At 47.9% G+C, this 21,477-nt stretch overlaps 1 protein-coding gene across 1 annotated transcript in view; it reads right to left on the bottom strand.

Annotated features, from left to right (window-relative positions):
• The window catches only part of CCDC148 (coiled-coil domain containing 148), a 54,990-nt gene that overhangs the window by 17,237 nt on the left and 16,276 nt on the right, over window positions 1-21,477 (bottom strand). Inside the window, exons 8-10 of the mRNA XM_054381262.1 lie at window positions 21,327-21,465; window positions 17,470-17,676; window positions 865-1,005 (exon numbers count right to left, since the gene is read on the bottom strand). Of these exons, the coding sequence (XP_054237237.1) occupies window positions 865-1,005; window positions 17,470-17,676; window positions 21,327-21,465 (487 nt within the window). The remainder of the gene's footprint in view (window positions 1-864; window positions 1,006-17,469; window positions 17,677-21,326; window positions 21,466-21,477) is intronic.

Here is a 21,477-nt window from a genome sequence, read left to right as displayed (position 1 = left end):
TGGCAGCCCCTGGCACAGCACAGAGCAGCACAGAGCTGGAGGATTTACTAAGCCAGCAGCACTGGCAGTGCTGGCAGCCCTTGGCACAGTGCTGGGCAGCACAGAGCTGCAGGAGTGACAGACCCAGCAGCACTGACAGTGCTGGCAGCCCTTGGCACAGTGCTGGGCAGCACAGAGCTGCAGGAGTGACAGACCCAGCAGAACTAGCAGTGCTGGCAGCCCTTGGCACAGTGCTGGGCAGCACAGAGCTGCAGGAGTGACAGACCCAGCAGCACTGACAGTGCTGGCAGCCCTTGGCACAGTGCTGGGCAGCACAGAGCTGCAGGAGTGACAGACCCAGCAGCACCAGCAGTGCTGGCAGCCCTTGGCACAGTGCTGGGCAGCACAGAGCTGCAGGAGTGACAGACCCAGCAGCACTGACAGTGCTGGCAGCCCTTGGCACAGTGCTGGGCAGCACAGAGCTGCAGGAGTGACAGACCCAGCAGAACTAGCAGTGCTGGCAGCCCTTGGCACAGTGCTGGGCAGCACAGAGCTGCAGGAGTTACTAATCCAGCAGCACTGACAGTGCTGGCAGCCCTTGGCACAGCACAGAGCTGCAGGAGTTAGAGCCAGCACTGCCTCTGCACTGGTTCTGTGGCACAGCCTGGCACACACTCACTGGTGTGCACTCCTCTGGGGGTGTAAGAGCAGACAACTAGGCTAGCGGGGACAGTAGCAAGGCTCAGCTAAGTGTTTGCCCACCTCCACACCAGCACCCAACACCTTACAAGAAGAGAGGGCAAGAAGGGCAGTTAAAGTTTGGGTTTGGTTATTTTTATGGCAGTTGTATGCATTCCCAGTATAAAGCATAAAACCTTCTCATACCTTCTGGCTCTCCTCAGCTCTGCGAATCCTCTCCTGCTCCTTCTGCAGCCTTTCTTTCTCATCCTCTTTTTCTTTTCTTCTGGCAGCCACAGCAGCTTCCAGCTCAGCAGCCTCTTCCTGCTGTGCTCTCCACTGTACAACCTGCAAGAAAGGGTTGGAGAAGCCAGCCCTGCAGCAGCCCTGTGTGACACTGTGATTCCCTCAGCAGCCACACACAAGCATTTAGCCAGTGCCACCTCTCTGTGTGCCACTGTGATTCCCTCAGCAGCCACACACAAGCATTTAGCCAGTGCCACCTCTCTGTGTGCCACTGTGATCCCCTCAGCAGCCACACACAAGCATTTAGCCAGGACCACCTCTCTGTGTGCCACTGATGCCCTCAGCAGCCACACACAAGCATTTAGCCAGTGCCACCTCTCTGTGTGCCACTGATGCCCTCAGCAGCCACACACAAGCATTTAGCCAGTGCCACCTCTCTCTGTGCCACTGATGCCCTCAGCAGCCACACACAAGCATTTAGCCAGTGCCACCTCTCTGTGTGCCACTGTGATCCCCTCAGCAGCCACACACAAGCATTTAGCCAGTGCCACCTCTCTGTGTGCCACTGTGATTCCCTCAGCAGCCACACACAAGCATTTAGCCAGTGCCACCTCTCTGTGTGCCACTGTGATTCCCTCAGCAGCCACACACAAGCATTTAGCCAGTGCCACCTCTCTGTGTGCCACTGTGATTCCCTCAGCAGCCACACACAAGCATTTAGCCAGTGCCACCTCTCTGTGTGCCACTGATGCCCTCAGCAGCCACACACAAGCATTTAGCCAGTGCCACCTCTCTGTGTGCCACTGTGATTCCCTCAGCAGCCACACACAAGCATTTAGCCAGTGCCACCTCTCTGTGTGCCACTGTGATTCCCTCATCAGCCACACACAAGCATTTAGCCAGTGCCACCTCTCTGTGTGCCACTGTGATCCCCTCAGCAGCCACACACAAGCATTTAGCCAGTGCCACCTCTCTGTGTGCCACTGATGCCCTCAGCAGCCACACACAAGCATTTAGCCAGTGCCACCTCTCTGTGTGCCACTGTGATGCCCTCAGCAGCCACACACAAGCATTTAGCCAGTGCCACCTCTCTGTGTGCCACTGTGATTCCCTCAGCAGCCACACACAAGCATTTAGCCAGTGCCACCTCTCTGTGTGCCACTGTGATCCCCTCAGCAGCCACACACAAGCATTTAGCCAGTGCCACCTCTCTGTGTGCCACTGATGCCCTCAGCAGCCACACACAAGCATTTAGCCAGTGCCACCTCTCTGTGTGCCACTGTGATTCCCTCAGCAGCCACACACAAGCATTTAGCCAGTGCCACCTCTCTGTGTGCCACTGATGCCCTCAGCAGCCACACACAAGCACTTAGGCAGGGCCACCTCTCTGTGTGTCACTGTGCAGCTGGCAGGGGCAGGGCAAGGACCAGCTGCACCACCTCTGCCCCAAGGTCTGCCACACTGCTCAGCAGAGCCTGCCAGGACAGGATGGGTCACAGCTCACCATGCCAAACCCTGCTCTGGACACATCTCTGCCATGGTGGTGGTTGAACAAGCCCAGGCAGTGCCTCACTGCCAGCATGGATGCCCAGTTCACCCTGGTGCTGCCATGAGGCCTCCTGTGCTCATCTGCTCCATGCTGGCTTCCACAGCATGGAGGATGTCTCCTCTTTGCTGGCTTGCCAGCTGTTTGCCATGGCTTTGTCGAGTGTTAACAGAACTCCATTCTGCAAAGGAAGGAGCATCTCAGCCACCTTTCAGCTGCTTTTCTGTCCCACACTCAGCACTTTAATGCTAACAGAAGAAACCTTCTGTTTCTTCCACCTTTACCACATTTCACCACCTGTGTGCACAGCCTCTGTTAACTCTGCCATGCCAGGGAAAGGTTTTTGCTCAGGAAGCCAGCACTGCTGTGGTCTGAGGTTCTGTCAGTGGTACCCCTGGGTGGTGCTGAGTTTGCTTCCATAACCAGGATGTTTGCTCTGTGCAAAGTGTCCCAGCAGACTAAACACTGCTGTGACTCTCCATGTAGTGCAGGCATGGCAATAACATGACAGTAACATAAACTCTTACAGTGGCTGTAAAATGCAGCTCTCTCCTCATTAAAAGATTTAAAGATAGCTTGTTAAAGAAACACTCTGCCTGTAATGGATGCTGTGAGCACAGAGGGAACAAGCTGGCTGACTCTAAGCCACACAGAAAAGAGAATACCATTGAGTGGGGCAAACAAATCCACAGCACCTCCAAATCCCAAAGCAGTAGGTGTCCTGGGAATGTCAGACACAGAATGTGCATCCCTGAATGAAAACAGCTAGGGACAGCCTCAGATCATCCATCTCCACAGAAACATGTACGACAACAAAAACAGGAGATGAGTGTACAAGAGCTGCTTAGAAACTGCAGAAGGGATGGTGCCACAGGACCCTATTTTCTGGAGCTTGGCTCTGTTGAACTTGGGGGTGCTGCTGGGTGCAAAGCTGAACATGAGCCAGCACCAGGCACCCCCAGCCCAGCCCCAGCTGTGTCCTGGGCTGATCCCCAGCAGTGTGGGGCACAGCTGCTCTGCTGAAACTCCCAACCTGCAGTGCTGGGGCCAGCTCTGGAGTCCTCAGCACAGCACAGGCAGAAACCTGTTGGAGCTGGGCCAGAGGAGGCCACAGCAATGCTGGGAGGGCTGGAAGCCCTCTGCTGTGAGGCCAGGCTGAGAGAGTTGGGGTTTGTTCAGCCTGGAGAAGAGGCTCTAGGGAGACCTAAAGGTAGCCTTTCAAGATTTGAAGGGCTGGAGAAGGGCTTTTGACAAAGGCATGGAGTGACAGGACAAGGGGTAATATAATCTGTCTCAAACTGGACTGGAAGAAACTGGATTGAGATGAGACATCAAGAAGAAATTCTTCCCCATGAGGGTGGTGAGGCATTGGAACAGGTTGCCCAGAGAATATGTGGATGGTCCAAGCATGGAAGTGTTCAAGGCCAGGCTAGACAAGGCCTTGAACAACCTGCTCTAGTGGGAGGTGACCCTGCCCACGGCCAGGGTGTTGGAATCAGATGATCTTTAAGGTCCCTCCCAACTCAAACCATTCCCTGACTCTGTAATACCTGAAAGAACTGCCCCCACATGCTGTGCAACTTGCAACACAAGGTCTCTATCTAACCAGAAACATTTATTTAGCAATTCTGACAGCAATCTGCTCAGGCATTTCAGCAGTATAAGAACCTAAAAGAAACTGCTGGATTGTTTCAGCTACCCTTCACTTGCTGCACTAATAAACTTGAAAAGGAATGTTGTGAAAATGACTGGGGAAGAGCATGCAATCATTGCTACCTCACTTGTGAAACAGACTGCAGCAAAAAACATACACATGAAGCTTTGAACCCTAACAGCAAACAAAAAAAATGAAATCTGCTAAATGTCTGCTCGGATTGCAGCTAGAGCAAACTGCATTTGCAGTCACTTTAAGCTTCTCATCTCTGAGATTTTTCTGAACTGAAATGAGGTAACAACCAAACTAACAAAAAAAAAAAAAAAAAAAAAAGAAGGACTTTTTTCAAGCTTGTCTTTTCCTGCCTCCTGCTTCACACCCCTTTCCAACTCTCCTCAATAATAAGATATGTCATAGAATCATAGAATGCTTTGGGTTGGAAGGGACCTCCAAAGATCATCTAGTCCAACCCCCTCTGCTATCAGCAGGGACATCCTCAACTAGATCAGGTTGCCCAGAGCCCTGTTGAGCCTCACCTTGAATATCTCCAGGGATGGGGCCCCAACCAACTCCCTGGGAAACCCATTCCAGTGTTTCACCACCCTCATAGTAAAGAACTTGTTCCTAACATCCAATCTAAATCTGCTCTTCTCTAGTTTGAAGCCATTGCCCCTTGTCCTATCACTACAGGCATTTAGCAAACAGTCTCTCTCCATCCTTCTTGTAGGCTCCCTTCAGGTACTAGAAGGTTGCTATTAGGTCTCCCTGGAGTCTTCTCCAGGATGAACTCCCTCAGCCTGTCCTCATAGCAGAGGTGTTCCAGACCCTGATTATTTTCACAGCCCTCCTCTAGACCTGCTTCATCAGGTCCATGTCCATCCTGTACTGAGGATTCCAGAGCTGGACACAGTACTCCAGGTGAGGTCTCACTTGAGCAGAGTAAAGTGGCAGAAGCACAAGAGCCACAAGGATGATTAGAGGATTTGAGCATCTCTCCTATGAAGAGAGACTGAGAGCCCTGGGGCTGTTTAGTCTGGAGAAGAGAAGCCTGAGAGGGGATCTGATCAACATATATAAATAGCTGAGGGGTGGGTGTCAAGGGGAGGGGGCCAGGCTCTTTTGGGTGATACACAGTGATCAGACAAGGACCAATGGGTTCAAACTTGACCAGAGAAGATTTCAGCTCAACATGAGGAGAAATTTCTTTGCAGTGAGGGTGACAGAGCCCTGGAACAGGCTGCCCAGGGGGGTTGTGGAGTCTCCTCTGGAAGCTTTCCAACCCCACCTGGATGCATTCCTGTGCAGACTACCCTAAGTGATGCTGCTCTGGCAGAGGGGTTGGAGCTGATGATCTCTTCCAAACTCTGATATACTGTGATGCTGTGATACCTCTGTCCATCTGCTGGCCATGCTTCTTTTGATGCAGCCCAGGATGCCACTGGCCTTCTGGGCTGTAAGCACACACCAATGTAAGTCTGCTCAGAACATGATGCAGCTTCGGTTTCCCCAAGCCTGAGAATCCTCTTGATCCTTTTCTGGTCTTCTCTAAACATTAATCCACCTATCAAGCAGGAATCTCTTTTAGTTGTTTGACTCCAGCCATTAGTCAGCATGGTGAGTCCTTCAAATAGTCTCAATAAAAAGTTGCAATGAACTGGATGTGTGAAGGAGCTGCTGACCAGAAATGGGTGCTGAGAGCAGAGCTGGCCCAGCAGAGCCTGCCAGAATGACCATTGTCTGAAGGAAAGCAAACAACACAGCAGTAAACAGATGCAGATACTGATCTAGTCTAGAATCATCTCAAGCCATCTTGTGCATTCCCTCTGATGAGCAGCTGCTTGCATGGCAGATGTTCCACACTCATCTCCTAACAGGCCAGAACCACTTTCCCTTTCCACAGAGCTCTTCTGCTGAAGCCTTTTGATCCAGGTCAGAAACCAATGCTGGGGCACAATCTAGATTCTCCCACCCAAACAAGCAAGCATAACCAAGCACCAAACATGACAAAACATGAGCCATGCAGTGAGATTCCCAGGCCAAACTGATGTGCCAACAACCCACTGCAGATCCCCTCTGCCCTTAGTCACTGCTAACCACAGCCACAGTGACTACAGTGGCTACAACCTGCTTTCCATTTTTATCTGGGTAGGGTTTTTTGATTGCATCAGCTCACTACCAACTGAGAGAATGGGTCAAGGCTGGCAGAAGGGGGTGAAGCTTCACCATGTTACACTTTCCCACAGTGCCCACTGATCCGTTTCAGCAGGCAGCATATGAAGTGAGTTTACATGATCCTTGCCCCTCCCACAGCAAAAGAGGAGTCACTTCCTTTACAAAATGATTCATAATTGCAAGGAAAAATGAAACCCAGAAAAGCACTGTTTGCAAAATATGTACAAACTGTGCCTCTGTAGGCTGGCACTGTGCCACGTCTCCCCCACACAGAGTTCAAGTCATACAGGCTAAAGTGTTCTTAAAGAGAGCTGAGCTGAATTAAAGTGGTTTATTATGCAAGAAATTCCCAAATTAGGAATTAAACAGCTGATCCAAATGCTGATCAATTTCCCTTTTTACAACAGCTCCTCCCGACACTACACCTCTCTGCCAGAGAGCAGTTCTAGTCCCACAGCCTTCCCTTGGTTTGGGGGCCAGCCTGCCTACGAAGGGGACCTCCCTCAAGGGAGGACCAGCCCCAGGAGATGGCAGGGGCCAGAATGAAGAGATTCCCAAACAGCTCCTGTCCACCTTGACACAGACACAAAGCTGAGGAGCTAGACTGTCTTCACTGCTGATAATCAAGGGTAGAGGGGCCTGCCATTATGGAAACCCAGCCTGCATCTGTACTGACCCTGCAGGGTGCACAGCACTGGGGGGCCTGACCCACAGGTCAGCCCCTGGGCACTGCTGCAGGGCACACAGCAAGGGGCAGGCACACAGAGCACAACAGCTGGGCAATCTCTGTGGCACCCGCTTCTAGGCTTTCAGATTTTTGCTGTTTAAAAGTGACTACCTGATGCTGAATTTCCAGCATTGCTACCATTCAAGGTTTTCCAGAAACCCCACTGTATTCATAGGTATTTCTTCCTGCAGAGGTGATACTGAGCAGATCTGTGGAACACAATAAAAAAACCTGAACAACTGTTCTTGATTCACTAAGGCGGTAACCTGGGGACCACAGAAAGCACTACAAAATTTATTGTGTTCTTGATTGCATTCTTTCCTTCCTATGAGTGCAAAATCAGAAGGGTAGAGTTTACTGTGTCAACAGCAAATGTTCTGTTTAAATATTAAAAAAAAAACCCTGAGCAGTTAAACTAATATTGAAAACACACCAAGAGCTGGATCCCCCACTGCCTGTGTCACAAAGCAGCTTAGGTTGGAGCAGTGCAAGCACTGCCAACATCCAGTTCTGAAAGTTTTTAATTGCAAATGGCATTTCAAGTACATTTCACAGCTCACGGATTATTAGAGCAGCTTTTGCCAAGTGAATTATTGAGCTGCTGTGCTGAACAGAATGTGCACCTACCTATTTTCAGTCCATTATTCCAATGCTACATATTACAATAATGTAAAGTACACTACAAACTAATTCAAGTAATGAATTAGCTCTTTCACTCCAACATCTGAATAGCAAGAATATATTTACCATGGCCTCAATGCCACAGATAGATCTTTTTTAATGACAAAACCATTCCTGAGAACTTCCCTTGGGCATTCCCATTAAATTAGCACATGGTAACACAGCACCCTGTCAGCTTTTCTCTTTAAGCAATGTTGGCTCCCATTACAAACACATCTTGAAGATGTTTAGGGTGACAAGAGAGCGTGCACCAGGCTCCTTTCAGCAGGGTGAACAGGAACAGAGGAGAAAGGGCTGGTGTGGAGAGGGTCTCCACAGTGAAGGTCATGTGAGCAGCAAAACCAGCCTTTGAAAAGTGAGACCAGAATACACCACAAGCGAAAAGGGCATAAAATGACTACACAGAGCTCCAGATCCTATTCTACACAAACAGAATAAGCTGCTAGAAATCAAATGCACAGAATCAGCATAGAATGGTCTGGGTTGGAACAGACCTCCAAAGGTCCAACTCCCTCTGCAGTCAGCAGGGACATCCTCAACTAGATCAGGCTGCCCAGAGTCCTCTTGAGACTCACCCTGAATATCTCCAGGGATGGGGCCCTAACTATCTCCCTGGGCAACCTGTTCCAGTGTTCCACCACCCTCATGGTAAAGAACTTGTTCCTAACATCCAATCTAAATCTGCTCTTCTCTATTTTGAAGCCACTTCCCCTCGTCCTATCACTACAGGCCTTTGCAAACAGTCTCTCTCCATTCTTCCTGTAGGTCCCCTTCAGGTACTTGAAGGTTGCTATTAGGTCTCCCTGGAGCCTTCTCTTCTGCAGACTGAACAACCCCAGCTCCCTCCTGTCTTCATAGCAGAAGTGTTCCAAACCTGTGATCACTTTTGTGGCCCTAAACCACAAAATTCCAAGCAGGAATTCCCACTAATCCTGTGATGAAGTCAGCACTGTTTGTCATCAAAAGAAAATCCTCACCCTGAGTCTCTCAAGCTCACTTTCAACCTTAGAAATGACCCAATCCCAACACACCTTCAGAATCTTCCAGAGCTTCATTCATCTTCAGAACATTTCTGCACGCTCTTCTTTAGTTTTATCAACTCTAGGGCTGGCCAAAGAGCAGAGTCACAGTGAGATCACCAGAAGATTAACATGGAAAACTCATTAAGAGGTGACTTTCCTTAGCAGCAGCATAGCCTCCTCACTGGCAAGAGAGCTTAGTCGTTAATACTTCAGATCAAGGCAGTGCACTGCTGAGCTATGGCTCTCGCCTGAGCAACTCCCTGCCACTCTGGGATGGAAAAAATAAATGAAAGATTTTTTTAAGAAGAGAGGGGAAGGAAATGTAGAGGGAAGAAAAAAAAATTAAAGACCTAGTCTCCCATAGAAGAACAAGGATTTAGCCAGACTGTTTCTGTTCAGGTTAATAGAAGATAAGCACATAAATTCCACTCGGGTTAATGGGATAATAAATCCCTGAGACTTAAATATTTTATAAATGGAGCAAGACAATAGAAGTCTGCATTGCCAAACTAAAACCATCTCTGCAGGTCACTAATTAAAGAGAAAGGTCTACTTGATGACTGCTAGAAAGTAGTGCATTTCATTTACACACACATACACCCAAGCAGGGTGTTTTCAAGCACACTTGTACTGACCCAAGTTCCATTACCAAACCCTGCTTTGACTACTCCAACTTTTAAGATGTCCTACTAGGGACTAAGCAGAAGAAAATGAGTGCCTGCTGTAAAGCATCTGCATCTCCAGGCCAGAGCTGCTGCAGCTTTCCCCAGACAGCTGCATCAGCCTTGGCAGTGTTTGCACAGCAGCCTCATGTTCCTAGGACAGGCTCTGTGTGGGGGGCTTGGGCATGCACCAGCAGTGTGACACTGAGGAGACACTGGGCCTGCTGGAGACATGTGCCAACCTGCAGCAGGTTCCACAGCACCCAGACACTCAGAACTCCCAGCACAGGTGCTGGCCAGCAGATCTACACTTGCATAATGGGTGTCTCATGGACTTAGTGATTTCCACCTAACATCTGGGTTGGGACAGTTCCAGGCATAAATCCAAGCTGGGTGTAGAATGGGTTGAGAGTAGCTCTGAAGAAAGAGACTTGGGAGTGTCGACTGATGAGAAGCTAACCATGAGAAGGCAGCACTGCCCATGCAGCCCAGAAGGCAAATCACATCCTGGGCTGCATCAAGAGGAGTGTGGCCAGCAGGTCAAGACAGGGGATTCTGCCACTTTACCCCACTCTTATGAGACCCCACCTCAAACACAGTGTCCAGTTCTGGTGTCCCCAGCATAAGATGGACAGAGAGCTGTTGGAGTAAGTCCAGAAGCGGGTCACAAAGATGATCCAAGGGCTGGAACACCTCTGCTATGAGGATAGGCTGAGGCAGCTGAGGTTGTTCAGCCTCTCTGGGGGGACCTTACAGGATACTTGAAGGGATCCTAAAGAAAGCTGCAGAGGGACTTTTCATAAGGGTGTCCAGCAATAAGACAAGGGAGAATGGTTTTAAGCCGAGAGTAGGTTTCGACTGGATCTTAGGAAGAAGTTGTTCAGTACAAGAGTGGTGAGACTCTGGAACAGGCTTCCCAGGGAGGTTGTGGATGCCTCCTCCCTAGAGGTGTTCAAGGCCAGGTTGGATGAGGCCTTGAACAGCCAAGTCTAGTTAAGAGGCATTCCTGCCAATAGCAAGGGAGGTTGGAGTAGATGATCTCTAAGGTTCCTTCCCACCTAAGCCATTCCATGATTCCATGAACTGGTTTGCCAAAGCTTTGGAAGTGACAGGCAGGTTTTGCCCCAAGACAGCTGACATCTCCAGGGAAACTGGGATGTAGAGCAGATCTGCTACTGATTGTATCAGCCCTGAAAATAAAACCTCCCTTGCACTAATCAAACCCACCACACATGGAAATATAAAATATTAACAGTGTTACTCTTGGAAATAAAAGCAGCACAGAGAGGGTGTGCACACATTCCTAATGGCAAGATAAGGAGACGTGCCTCAGGGTCTCAGTACTACAGCTTACAAGAGGGGAAAAATTAAAATGCATATTAAGAACAGTTCCCTGGAGTCTTGAAGCACCACAGGGCAGGGGGCAGTTTGTAAAAACACTGTGGAAAAGGCACTATTTTTAAATGCAGGAAGTCCTTTTTTATAAGCATTGTAGCTATTGCTTTCTTCTTCTCACGTCAGTAACCTCATGAGCTGACCATGAATGTCTGCAGGGGCCAAGGTGCCCACAATCAGTTTGCTGTGGAAGGAAGTTCAGCTCCACATGAAACATCACCATCCAGTAACAATATTTAGCAGGAGTCACTGCTGTTTGCATGCCTGGGTTCACATGCTGGTGCCAGCAGCCCAGGGAGCCGTGGTGGTGAGCTGGTGTCTCTTGCCAGCTGGTCAGACACCCTGCTGTCTGTGCTGTGACACAGCACTGCAAGTCCTGCTGGCCTCAACCTCAGGACAAACACTGAGCATTCATGCTAACACCCAATCCTGCATACAAACCTCACCACTCCTCTGTGACAGAGGTGAGAGGGCAGGAAACACTCCAGAAGAGCAGGTCACTCAGCAGTCCTGCACTGTCACTGCAAAGATCTCATCTGTCACCTCCTGAGATCAGAAAGCTAACACACGAAGTTACTTCTATTGACAGCAGTAGGTACCTGGAGCCCCTATTACAAGAAAGATATGGAGGTGCTGGAATGTGTCAGGAGAAGGGCCACGGGGATGATCAAAGGATGATCAGAGGGCTGGAGCTCCTCTCCTCTGCAAGACAGAGTGAGTTGGGGCTGTTCAGTCTGGAGAAGAGAAAGCTCTGAGGAGACCTCATTGTGGCCTCCCAGTATCTGAAAGAGGCTACAAGAAAGCTGGGGAGGGACTTCTTAGGGAGTCAAGTAGTGACAGGACTAGGGAGGAATGGATCCAAGCTAGAGGAGGGAAGGTTTAGATTAGATATTAGGAAGAAGTTCCTCACCATAAGGGTGGTGAGACACTGGAACAGGTTGCCCAGGGAGGTAGTGGAAGCCTCATCCCTGGAGGTTTTTAAGGCCAGGCTGGATGTGGCTCTGGGCACCCAGTGTGAGGTGTCCCTGCCTGTGGACTGGGGTTAGAACTAGATGATCTTTGAGGTCTCTTCCAACCCTGACAATTCTATGATTCTACCTCAACAACAATCTAGTAAGATAAGAACAGATGGTGGTCTGAAGTCTCTGATCTCCTTCAGCTCTAAAAACTTGTTCCTTCTTCTCTAGACTGAGGATTCTTCTCTGACAGCTTCTGAACAGCACCTGGAACTGCATCCAGGTTCCATGAGGCCTTGAGTGACAGAACAGCAAATGGTACAAGCTGGCAGCATGGTGCTTCTGACTGACATATACAAGACCTAGGAGAGGTCCAGTGTTGGAGCGTTTGGCAAAGGGATCACCAAGGAATGCTACCCCTGTGAGTTTGCTTACTGATCTCAGAAGATAATCTCCCTCTGGCTGTGATTAGCAGAGCAAGGGAAGCTTACACCCCTGGTAGATTTGTGACCAACTAGTACAGCTCCACAGGCTGCCCTTAAGCTGTCTGCAAGAAATATTGGAGAAAAGCAAGGCTACTGCCATCAGGATTAATACTGCTAAATAAAAAAAATATTTTAAAAATCCACATCCACCCTTAGAAAGTTTTAATTTGAAATTCAAAATATGGTTAAAAGCAACTGTTTTGACCACTAACAGAGGCACAGACATTTTCTTCAGCTGTAAGAGTGTTTAAATCTGAAAAGGGGATAGGAGAGAACAGCATGTGAACACAACCCCTAGCCTTCAGCCTTAAGATGAGGAGTAAAAAGATGCACTGCTTCCACCTAGGAAGCCCAGTCACAGGGGCTGGTACCTACAAACCCCATGATCCAGTACAGAACTTGTTCTAGCTTCCTGGAGCTGCAAGCACATCACAACAGCTTTGCTCACTGTGAACAAACTGCTTCTCACAGCTTGTCCTTCTATCTCCTTTCTCTTCTCAGCTAGCACCATTCACATCTTTCTGTTCCTGACAATGGGAGCACCAACATCTTATTCCTGTGTTTAAAAATCTCATGCAGGCTGAAATACTCAGACCTGCCTAGCCCCAAGCAAGCCACATTTCTGCTTACAACTGTTGAGTTAAATGTGCTGCCCATTCATACAAGGCAATGTCTCTTCTAGTCCCCTCTGCAGGTGCACAAAGAGCTCCTCTGATCCTTCACTGCTTCTGCAGAATGTTAATGCTCATTATTTTGCTTGTCTAAGGTACCCCTTTCCTAGCTGAAGGAAGGAGAGAATTCCCCTAAGCAAACAGGGTAGCACGAGCTGCCTGCTTGCCCAGCTGCCCATCCTCAAGTAATTCTGGGGATCACTGGACAATTTCAATTAGACTTGAGAAAGAAGCCTCAAAGATACCAAAGATCCTTCTGGCAGCCTGGTAAACAACTGAGACACCTCTCAGGGTGAAGCACTATGTGCTCCTCTGTCTGGCTGAAGTTTTGGGGTGCAGTGAGTTGTTTAAACGAATCTCTGAGCTGACAGGTCAGTCCACAGTCTCCTCCCACACAGGGTACCCTGCAGCCCTCTTACCAAACCCTTGCAGTTTTATGCCCAGCACATAAAATTAAGCATACAGTTGTGATAATGTCCTCAAGAAGAATGGAAAGCAGCACACAGAATGCTTCCATGTCCCCTTGCCCACTTCCCTGGGGCATGTGGCTCTGCGTGGCTCCTCGTCCTTCCCAACTGTGTCTCCATAACCACACAGCATAAAGCACACGAAGCAGGAGTGACTCTTGATCACCCAAGGTATAAACCTGTCATGGCTTTGTTCAGTTTGGTTCCCCATGGCAAACAAGGCTGTTAAAGGCCTGGACCAGGAACATTTCCTCTTTAAGAATGTCCAGTGCATTCCCACTAGCATCATCCATTTCACACTTGATTTCACTCCAATGACTTCCACTCCATATGGCCCTCATGAGTTATTTCACCTGAGCTTCTTGAATTGTTTCACAACTCCTCCTTAGAGACTCTGATTTCTGTAAAGGACACACATTGATCTTCTGTGAGATGGAACATGGAATAAAGACTTGAAAGTTCTTTCCCCAGGTAAAAACTGCAATAAACTTCAACTTCTCTGCTGCTTTACTTTTTAATTGTAATCATCCCTTGCCAGTCAAGGCCTAGAGTCTCACTGATGGCACAACTGCTTCAAGCACGTTTAAAACAGCTTTAAATCATGTTTTCTTTAGTCTGTTTGCTTTGCCTTTGGTTGGGTGTAGGCAGATGAAAAGAGCTATACAAAAGTTAGGTGACAGCATATGGTTATTGCAACAATAACAGAATGCACAGCCTGCACACATGACCATTTCCTTTCTCTTCTGCATTGCTCAACCTGTACTGCAATTAGGAACAAACTGATTTTCACACACAAAGAAAGAAAAAAAACTCTTAAAAACCCCCCACAAACTCAAAGCAGCAGAGGAATTTACAGGGAGATATCCCTTTGCAACCAGACAAGTGAGCAGGCCACGTGGTTTACCAGTAGGAAGCTAAACTAAAGGTATCATTCAGAGTCTAGTCTTCTCTCACTCTATCATTAACAGCTGCTGGTTAATTTTGGTGATTTTAATGTATTTCTGCATCTTTTGTCTGCAAAAAGGATCTAACAATCCTTTGCATTTCTAGACCTGCTTCTGTATCTTAGAGTGAGTGTGTGTGTGCGTGTCACAGCTTTATTCACAGCTGTTGAAAGAGGCACACAGACCTGCTGGCAGACTGCAGGAGACCTGCATCTCCCATTCAGGCTACAAACTCTTCACGAGTTTTACATTTCCCCCCCTGGCAAAGTGATACAAGTTAAGATTTTCTTATGACAAACTTACTGAAATGCAAAAAGAATTAAGGCAATTACTGGCCAAAAAGACAAAGTGAGAAATCTCTGCTTTCCAGCTCTACACTCCTTCCCTTAGTGACAGATTCACTTTTTACCCTGTCTCACACATCCTGGTCAGGATGGGTTTTATCAGTGTAAATTAGCTCACTAGACTGAGAGTTATATTTTCCCTGATGGCTGCCAACAGCTGCCTTCCCTTATGTGACTTTCTGTAGCTGCACACTTCAGAGGAGCAGAAAGACAAGGTTGTAAGATGAACTCTACCTGGGTGAAGTCTGGGGTTTCAAAGGCATATATACCCATGGAATCCAAACAAAACCTATGGATACATTCAGAATAATCCCTCTGAAAGCCACCTAGCTCCTTGCTCAACTTCAGCTTCCGTCCTCCAGCCCTTTCAGCTGCAGAGCTGATCAAAACAAGGTCACAACAATATCCTCCTTTAATAAAAAAAAAAAAATGAAGCTTTTTCATTCCTTTCTTCTGGGAAACAGGTGAATTGTTTTTGTTCAAATACTGAACATTTTAACAAAGCCACCTTTGAAAGCAGCCCTTGAAAAGTGTGGGCCTAATAGGTTTAAGTTTCAAACAGTTCCAGGTCACTGGAAACAGGATGTCAGAATGCAGAAAACTTTCAGACATCATTCAGTGCACCAGTGAGAATCTTAAGCTCCATGGAGACAACCTAAGTACTCCAGCACTAGTTACTTTTTGCAGGGAATTAAAAAATAATAAAAAAGATTGATTTGGTTCTGGAGCAAACAGCCCTTCCAGCTCTGTGCAGGTAAGAGGCACACAGGAGGTCCAGAAAGGGATGCCTAGGGAAAAAAGCAAAAACAAAACCCAAACTACCCCACTCCACCCCCTTTCTCCCTAACTCTGGAGAACCGCTACTACTCCACGTGGCTCCAGGGAAGTCTACTGCAGGAGTTAAAATGGGGTACTCCCCACTCAGTCAAGCCCAGACAGCTTCTAACCCTGACATGTTTAGATTCAAACCTTCCTATGACAGAGCAGCTCCAGGAACAGGAGACAGAAGGTGCTTTGATTGAAAAGCCAGCAACAAAAAAAATCTTCATCACAAACAGTTCTTACTGTAGTTTTCTGCTGGTAGGAAACCAAAATCAAGTGTTTAGCATTCCACTTAAAACAAGGGTTCAGCAGAGATACTGTTGGTGAAGTGAGAAGAGCACAGTGTGTAAATGTTCAGATGTTGAAACTCTGTGCAAGGGCAAAATCACAGAGCAGATTTGAAGCAGATCTCAACATGCCTTTCATGCCCAGAAATGTGACTCCCATTACAAATGCCTAAGGCATCAACATCATAACCCTTCCTCTTCTGTCCAGGCTCCTCCTGTTTTATTCTAGTGTCTTACACAGAGGGAAAAAAAAAAAAAAAAAAACAAAAAGGAAAAACCCCAACAAAGCCCCAAATACCCTCCACACCCTGCAAAAAAACAGAATAACCAAAACCTGCAAACAAACAAAAAACCCCAAACAAACAAAACCCAAACAACCCAAAACAAACCAACAAAATCCACCAACAACAAGCCAGGTATTTTTACCTTTTTTCCCCACCTGTTAGCACAGTAAAATCACCTTTCAGAATATTGTGAAACTCCTGTAACACAGGCTCACAGGATGTTAGGGGTTGGAAGGGACCTCCAAAGATTATCGAGTTCAACCCCCCTGCCAGAGCAGGACCACAGAATCTAGCACAAGTCACACAGGAATGCATCCAGATGGGTCTGGAAAGTCTCCAGAGAAGGAGACTCCCTAACCTCTCTGGGGAGCCTGTTCCAGTACTCTGCGACCCTCAGAGTGAAGAAATTCCTCCTCACATTGAGGTGAAACCTCCTGTGCTGTAGTTTATATCCATTATCCCTTGTCCTGTCACAGAGTGCACTGAGCAGAGCCTGTCCTCTCCCTCTTGACCCCCAGCCCTCAGATATTTATAAACATTTATTAAATCCCCTCTCAGTCTTCTCCAGACTAAAAAGCCCCAGGGCTCTCAGCCTCTCCTCATCAGGCACATGCTCCAGTGCATCATCCTGGTAGCTCTCCATTGTAACAAGGGCAAACAAGTTATGGGATCCACTTGGTGAGGTCTTAGAAAGCATTCTTGCAATTAAACAGAAGGGAAGGCAGATATTCATTATTACCCTGAAAGCAGACCAGTGTTAAATCTAAAAAGCTGTGGCAGTGGTGATGAATGGAATGTTTTGCAGCCACTTTTGGGCATTCTAGTGTTAACAACAATGACAAACTATCAATCAGTCAAGTACAGATATCAGTCCCAGTTTCCTGAGGAAGACACAGAAACACACAAGTATTTTGTGATTTGCCAATGTTACAAAGGAACACAAGGAGTATGATGCCAGACCTCTCCTCCTGCAGCTGGCTCAGAGTTTTTCATAATGCAAACTGCAGAATCTTGTTCTTCCAATACTGAAATGCAGCTCAAACTCTCCAATGTGCTCAAAATCCATCAAAATAACTGTGACTGCAGTTTATACAAAGTATGAAATTCACTGTAAGGCCTAAAAGTGTGCTAGGTAACCAAATTCTTAATCAAAAGATGACAAACTGAGTTCAAGGGTTGACTGAAACACTAACAGGGATTCTTCCTGGTAATGAAACTGAGCATCTTCAAAATAATTTGCTTCACAATCATAATGTTCACAGACAGACTGCTCTCTGCCAGCTGATTACAGTTTGTTCCTTTCCCCACCTGCCCCAAACAATCCCATCAGAGGACAGCAGAAAGAGGATGATGACAGTGAGCTTCGGTTAGCTTACCTCCACTTACACACTGTAACTTCATTTTGTGCATACAGACTTGGAGGTGGTGCCTTCCTGACTGAACCCACCTTTGCTTTCAGCTCAGCACAAAGCTGCTGCTGCTTTTGCCTGCTGTGGGCCAGCAGCACCTCTGCCTCCTGGGCAGCAGAGGCTTCGGCGGCGGTGGCCGCTGCCCGCAGCAGAAAGGCTTCCCTGGCCTGAGCCCAGCCCAGCACCACGGCCCTGCGCTGGCTCCTGGCAAAGTGGCACCGGTCCCAGGCCTTCTCATGAGCAACCTGCAGACACAAAGCATGTCAGAGAGCTTTAAAGCCTGTGGATTAATAAAACAGTTCTAGGTATTTTGGTAAACCTTGACAGTAACGGCATAAGATTTAACAGTCTAAGTGCCAGGTGCTGCACTTCGGCCACAACAACCCCATGCAGTGCTACAGGCTGGGGGCAGAGTGGTTGGAGAGCAGCCAGGCAGAAAGGGACCAGGGGGTACTGGTTGACAGCAGCTGAACATGAGCCAGCAGTGTGCCCAGGTGGCCAAGAAGGCCAAAGGCATCCTGGCCAGGATCAGGAATAGTGTGGCCAGCAGGAGCAGGGAAGTCATTCTGCCCCTACACTTAGCACTGGTTAGGCCACACCTTGAGTACTGTGTCCAGTTCTGGGCTCCTCAAGTTAAGAAAGATGTTGAGTTGCTCAAACATGTCCAGAAAAGGGCAACAAAGCTGGGGAGGTGTCTGGAGAGCAGCCCTTTGAGGAGAGGCTGAGGGAGCTGGGGGTGTTCAGCCTGGAGAAGAAGAGGCTCGGGTGAGACCTTATTGCTCTCTACAACTACCTGAAGGGAGGCTGTAGACAGGTGGGGGTTGGTCTCTTCTCCCAGGCAACCAGTGACAGAACAAGAGGACACAGTCTCAAGCTGTGCAGGGGATGTTTAGGCTCAAGATGAGGAGACAGTTCTTCACAGAAAGAGAGATTGGCTGTTGGAATGGGCTGCCCAGGGAGGTGGAGGAGTCAACATCCCTGGAGGTGTTTAAGAAGAGACTGGATGAGGCACTTAGTGTCATGGTCTAGTTGATTAGTTAGGGTTGGGTGATTGGTTGGACTTGATGATCTTGGAGGTCTCTTCCAACCTGGTCGATTCTGTGATGGATTTCATTGCTGTATATTCAATATGCCTATGGAATCCACAACTTAGGGCCCAGAAGTATCCTGCCAGGCATGCTGCCAGCTGCCCAGGTTGGTCAGCAGTGGCATCGCTCCAGCCTTCCCTGTGCCACAGGACATTTCAGTAACCTGATGTCCCACTGCTCTCTTTTGAGCCGTGCTTCTGCAGTAGGAAAAAAATGCAATGTAGTGGCTCCTTCCTGCCCTACAGCACATCAAGTGCAAGGGGGAGGGCCTTTTAATGCATCTGCAGAGCTACCCAGCACTTGCAGCAAGATGAGGCTGGGTGATGCTCTATAAAGAGAGCACCAATTAAAGGAGTTGTACAGATGCTGTACAGGTGACAATAAGCTTTATTTTTTTCTTTCCTAACAGGAGATTTGGAAATCAATTCCTATCTTGGCAAGCAGCCTGCTGCCACCACCTAACAAAAAAGGTATTTGATCTTAAATACACCTTTTTGGCCTCATTCAGTGACATTCTTGAGAATGTTCAAGACTTCAACAGAAGTAGTAACAGGTAAGGCTGCAGAGACTGAGGCAGTTAAGTCATGAATCTGTCTTGCATGGCTAAAAAATACAAGTTACAGGGATGAAGGAGGTTCTAGTGATGACTATCTGCTCCCAAGTGTCAAAGGCACCATTCCTGATGCTGATTTACAGGCTTTGGGCAGGGGACCACAGGGATGCTGACTCATCTGGTGCCTAGCTCACAGACAGTCCTATCAGCTCATAGCTGGATGAAGATCAAGTTGTACCACTACCTCTGGAGCTCCTATTTGGTCAAATGCATGCTGGCCATCGAATCAGATCACATTGCCTTTGCTGCTGCCACAAACCCAGCAAGACCTAAAGCTAAGCCAAATGTAAGCAAGAAATGGGGTGGAGAGTTTGCACTTCTGAAGAGAGTCCTCTCTTTGAGGACCTGCTACTGGATCAAGCACTGTGCTTGTCCACTGATCCAGTCTTCTCCAGACAGAAGGCACAGAAGGCTCCAAGCACCATTCTCATGTAGCACAAACAGCATCCTCATGTAGCACAAGCATTTTAAGAATAGATCTTAGTGCTGTTTTAACATTCCTATATCTGTCATGCCAACACACACACACTAAGAGCCACCAATTCAATACTGAATTGTGATTTTTAAATTTAGAAATCTGAAATCTTAAATGAACCTTCAAAGAATCAATAAATGGCTATGTTTAAAACACAACTACCCTGTACAAGGCACAGAGTTATTTAGCCCAGTTCTCACAGACAAAATTCTCAAATACCCTTAAAGTTCATTGTTGGTGAAACTATGCTAATGATCAGTACCACTTGGCTGTCACCCCTCCTTTGCACCAGGAACTCCTCAAACACTAGCAAGTAGACGGTCTAAAAATACATGCCAAGATAAAAAAAGCCTCCCTGCTTTACTTATGAACATCCTGAAGTGTTCTGGCCTTGAAATAGGTTTCTCTATTAGCTGCTCTATGCTCATTCACTGCGGAGTGTGAGAGGAATCAGCAATCAATGTGAAAGGCGCTAGGCATATAAAAATAGCCTCTCCCTGAGAACAGGAGATAACTTCCCTCTTCCTGCTATATATGTGCCACAGAGCAATTAAAATAACTGTTCCTAGACAGGGAGACAGTGCTGTAGATCCTCATAAAAAAACAAACACCAGAAGCAGCAGAGCATGGCAGAACAATAAAGCTGTACAGCAGAAGCAACGCCAAGCAATTAACGCGGTGAGTTTGGCAGCAAGAGCGTGTGGAGCCGTAACATCTCCACACTGCTCACTCTGAAGAAGTGACAACCCTGGAGGAGAGTGGCCAGCAGATCCAGGGAGGTTCTCCTCCCCCTCTACTCTGCCTTGGTGAAGCCACACCTGGAATATTGCATCCAGGTCTGGGCTCCCCAGTTCAAGAGGGACAGGGATCTGCTGGAGAGAGTCCAACAGAGAGCTACCAGGATGAGGAAGGGACTGGAGCACTGCCCTAGAAAAGGCTAAGAGACCTGGGGCTCTTTAGTCTGGAGAAGACTGAGAGGGGATTTAATACATGTTCATAAATATCTGAGGGCTGAGGGGTCAAGAGGGAGGGGACAGGCACTTCTCTGGTGCACCCTGTGATAGGACAAGGGGAAGTTTAGGCTGGAGGTGAGGAGAAAGTTCTTCACAGAGAGAGTGGTTGGCCATTGGAATGGGCTGCCCAGGGAGGTGGTGGAGTCACCATCCCTGGAGGTGTTCAAGAGGGGACTGGACATAGCACTTGGTGCCATGGTTTAGCAGTCATGAGGTCTTGGGTGACAGGTTGGACTTGATGATCCTTGAGGTCTTTTCCCATCTTATTGATTCTGTGATTCTGTAATAAACTCCAGTACAGGAGCTTGCACCTCAACATGAGGAGGAAGTTCTTCAGTGTGAGGGTCACAGAGCACTGGAACAGGCTGCCCAGAGGGGTGGTGGAGTCTCCTCCTCTGGAGACTTTCCAGACCCATCTGGATGCATTCCTTTGTGACCTGTCCTAGATTCTATGGTCCTGCTCTGGCAGGGAGGGGGTTGAACTCAATAATCTTCAGAGGTCCCTTCCAATCTCTAACATCCTGTGATCCTCTGACAAGGTTTCAAGTTCATGCATTTTGGAGACAGGGACATCCTTTCTTCTCTGTGCAGAACCAAAGCTATAGTTAAGACATAAAGAAGCCCCCAGCTTGGCTAAACATTCTCTAATGCATGCGTTCAGCTCATGGTTTAAGTAAGAAGTGATCTGATTTGAAGGGACACTGACCAGGTCACGCCGAGATTTGTGAGGAAGGTATCTCTGCAGCACGTCCAGGTACAAAGTCCTCCTCCTCTGGAGATCACTTGGATACTGACTGATAACAGTCTGGAAAACCCACTGATCCTCTTCCTTCCAGTCAATATTCCTGTAGAAATGC

Source organism: Indicator indicator, chromosome 5, assembly GCF_027791375.1.
Source record: "Indicator indicator isolate 239-I01 chromosome 5, UM_Iind_1.1, whole genome shotgun sequence".
Lineage (NCBI taxonomy): Eukaryota > Metazoa > Chordata > Aves > Piciformes > Indicatoridae > Indicator > Indicator indicator.
This window is presented reverse-complemented; position numbering and strand designations above follow the sequence as displayed.